This window comes from Microtus ochrogaster, unplaced genomic scaffold (assembly GCF_000317375.1).
Source record: "Microtus ochrogaster isolate Prairie Vole_2 unplaced genomic scaffold, MicOch1.0 UNK99, whole genome shotgun sequence".
Classification (NCBI taxonomy): Eukaryota; Metazoa; Chordata; class Mammalia; order Rodentia; family Cricetidae; genus Microtus; species Microtus ochrogaster.
In genome coordinates, this window is record NW_004949197.1 from 254,589 (window position 1) to 258,212 (window position 3,624).

Sequence of the window (3,624 nt, forward strand, 5' to 3'; positions counted from 1 at the left end):
GCTCTCGGCAGGGGCTTCCTCTCTTCTCCATTCAGATCCTTCAGGAGATGATGAAAGAGATCGACTATGATGGCAGCGGCTCTGTCTCCCTAGCTGAGTGGGTCCGGGCTGGCGCCACCACTGTGCCGCTGCTTGTGCTTCTGGGGGTAGATATGGTGAGTGGGAAATACTGGTAGGGATGGTCAAGAGCTGTCTTGGCTTATACTCACCGGAGAACTGGCCTTCTAAGAAGCTGGCATCCTCTGTGACCCCCTAGACACTGAAGGATGATGGGGTACACATGTGGAGACCCAAGAGATTCCCCAGACCAGTCTACTGCAACCTATGCGAGCTGAGCATTGGCCTTGGCAAACAGGGCCTGAGCTGTAACCGTGAGTGATGATACCCGGGGTGTGGGAAGAGGGAAGCCTGGCAATTAGTAGGGACATGATGTTATGAACTGAGAGAAACAGGCATTAGAACTGTAGGCTCCAACTCCCTCTATATGATCCTGCAAAAGCAACATAACCTTTATTATTAATTATTATTTGTGTGTTGTGCTCGGATTCAAACCCAAGTCTGTATGTCTTTTTCTCTTTTTTCAAATAATCTTTATAATTTTTTTTTAAAAAAATTATAAGTAAAAAGACAGGCTCTTGCGCTGTAGCTCAGGCTGGCCTGGAACTCACAGAGACCCTCCCGCCTCTTCCTCCTGAGTGCTAGCACTAAAGTGCTAGACACCATGTCTAGCTTGCCTCAGCTTCCTGAATGTTGGCATTAAAGGGGTGAGTCAGCATGCCTGGTTTCGTGTATTTTCTTTAAGCTTTAGTTTCTTTGACTAGAAAGAGGAAGTAATTGTAAACAGTAGATATGTTCATACAACTAGCCTTTGTAACACATGGTAACACATGGTTACAGCACTCCTCAGCTGTAGGGAGGGGGATCAGGAGTTCAGGGCTGGCCCCAGTTACAGAGGAAGTTTAAGGTCAGCCTGCTGTACAGCCTGGACTACATAAGACCCTATCATCTCAAAACAGGCAAACAGGGGTTGGGAAGATAATTCAGTGGGCGAAAGCACTTGTTGCCAGACCTGCTGTCCTGAGCTCAATCCCGAGAACCTGTGAAATGAGAAAATGGACTAGAAAGTTGTCTTATGACCTCTGCGTGTACACTGTGGCACATGCTACCCACACACACACATAAATAAATTCAATTAATTAATTAAAGGGAGACATTGCATCAAAGATTCAATTATTTTATTGATACAAGGTTTCACTGTGTAGCTTTGGCTGACCAGAACTTGCTATGTCAGTTCCAGCCAGCCATGAGGACAGTGTAGGGACCGATAGGAGGTGGCATAGTTCCAGCCAGCCATGGGGACAGTGTAGGGACCGATAGGAGGTGGCATAGTTCCAGCCAGCCATGGGAACAATGTAGGGACCGATAGGAGGTGGCATCATTTGCCTTTTTAGGAGACTGAGACAAGGCTTGCCCTTGCAAACTTTAATTCTCTACCACAACCTGGCAGCAAGGGTTGCAGGTCTTGCTCCAGCGAGTGATTCTTCTTCACTCCTGAGAAAGAAGAAGAGGGGGAAAGGCCACAATTAAAGCTCTGCCCTTCTTCCCTCTCCCCAGTCTGTAAGTACACTGTTCATGACCACTGTGCCATGAAGGCCCAGCCTTGTGAAGTCAGCACCTATGCCAAGTCTCGGAAAGACATTGGTGTGAGTGACCCCACGCCCAGTTCATTCCCACGCTGCCAACCCCTGGTCCCTGTCCTCATTCCCTCCCACACAAGACCCCTCCCAGACAAGGCCCTATCTTCTCCCCCAAGGTCCAGTCACATGTGTGGGTTCGAGGAGGCTGTGATTCTGGACGATGTGACCGCTGCCAGAAAAAGATCCGCATCTACCACAGCCTCACAGGACTGCATTGTGTGTGGTGCCACCTGGAGGTCAGTGCAGGAGCTGTCTTCGCCCCGCCCCACCCCGCCCTCCCCGCCCAGTCCCGCCCCGCCCCGCCCCAGACTGAGACCAGAGCACCCCACCTCTCTAACTACCACAGTCATTCTTGCTCCCAAGGGCTCTCTTTCCTGTCCAGACTCTCAGGTTGAGAACTGATAAAGCCTCCTGCATGATTTGTTCCCGTTTTGTGCTCCTAGATCCATGACGACTGTCTGCAGGCTGTAGGGACCGAGTGTGACTGTGGGCCGCTCCGTGATCATATCCTGCCTCCGTCTTCCATTTATCCCAGAGTTCTGGTGAGACCGTCCACAGCAGCTGGGAAGGGACAGCCTATCCCTGCTTTTCCGTGAACACACCTCTCCATAGATGTGGGGTTTTGTTGTTGTTTCTCACTATGTAACCCTGGCCTGCCTAAAACTTGCTGTGTAGGCCAAGCTAACCTTGAACTCAGATCTGCCTACCACTGCCTCCCAAGGGATGGGATTATAGGATAGGTGTGAGCCGCCTTACCCAGCCGAGGGACATTGAGAACAGAGAGCCAGGACCTTCAGTGTTCCAGTGACACCCATGTTTTTGATTCCTGCATAAGCTACCTTTTCTTCCCCTTCCCAGGCATCTGTACCAGATCGCAAGCTGAAGACAGCAGATGACGCAAGCCTGTCTACCATTGATGCTCTTCGGGTACAGGGATGAGGGGCTTGGGCCTAAAGGTCATGCCAGCTTTGGACGGGAGCCTTCTTGGGAGGAATAGAAACAGCAGCAGGGTATAGCTGCTGTCTAAATGGTTCACCTTGGTCGCAGAGGAGAGGGGAGACGAAAGCGGCTTAGGAAACGCCAGTCATGCCTCTGAAGGCCCCACCTTTAGCTTTGACAAAATCATGCTTTCTTTATCCTTATTTTCTGTGCCCACTGCAGATTGACCCTGTTTCTAACACCCATCCGCTTCTAGTCTTTGTCAATCCTAAGAGTGGAGGGAAGCAGGGGCAGAGGTGAGCAGGGAGCGCCAGGAGTGTGGAGGGAGGAGGGAATGTGTGGGGAGGGGTCCTTTGGGGGCGCCATGGAAACAGCACAGTGTATCAGTGCTGTCAGCCGGACCACATCGCCTGTCTTCTCCTTTCACACAGGGTGCTTTGGAAGTTCCAGTATATGCTAAACCCTCGGCAGGTGTACAACCTGAAGAATGGTCCAGAGCAAGGGTGGGTATAGACGAGGGGCTGTATCACAGGGCTTGAGGGGGGGTGTGTGTGGAGAGAGAGAAAGAGAGAGAGAGAGCGAGCACGAAAGTGTGTCTGTTAGAGGAGACCCAAGAGCTCAGATTCCCAAATGCTGTCTTCCCTTCAAGTCACTATGATCCCATTACTTCCGATTTTCTGACTCTTGGTTCTGCTCTCAAAGGACAGAGAGAATCCTCTCTAACCACTGAAGGATAGCAAGAACTTGTTCATTCTCCTTTCTCCACCCTTATTAAAATCTCAAATCTTTTTGTTTTCCTCAATTTTTCCCAGTGGTAGGTTTCCAGGAGCCTATGGTCACCCTTGCTCTTTGTATTTTGTTTGTTTGTTTATTGTTTTAGCATGGGTTCTGGAGATCAAAACTCAGATCTTTGTGCTTGATGAGAAGAAATTTTACTTGGCCATCTGCCCAGCTCTTTACAGTTTTATTTAATTTATTATTATTATTA

General features: G+C 49.7%; 1 protein-coding gene across 1 annotated transcript in view; it reads left to right on the forward strand.

Moving 5' to 3' along the window:
* The window catches only part of Dgka (diacylglycerol kinase alpha), a 29,117-nt gene that overhangs the window by 16,854 nt on the left and 8,639 nt on the right, over positions 1 to 3,624 (forward strand). The window contains exons 9-16 of the mRNA XM_026778045.1: positions 36 to 155; positions 257 to 371; positions 1,615 to 1,703; positions 1,814 to 1,933; positions 2,141 to 2,239; positions 2,556 to 2,624; positions 2,859 to 2,932; positions 3,068 to 3,139. Of these exons, the coding sequence (XP_026633846.1) occupies positions 36 to 155; positions 257 to 371; positions 1,615 to 1,703; positions 1,814 to 1,933; positions 2,141 to 2,239; positions 2,556 to 2,624; positions 2,859 to 2,932; positions 3,068 to 3,139 (758 nt within the window). The remainder of the gene's footprint in view (positions 1 to 35; positions 156 to 256; positions 372 to 1,614; positions 1,704 to 1,813; positions 1,934 to 2,140; positions 2,240 to 2,555; positions 2,625 to 2,858; positions 2,933 to 3,067; positions 3,140 to 3,624) is intronic.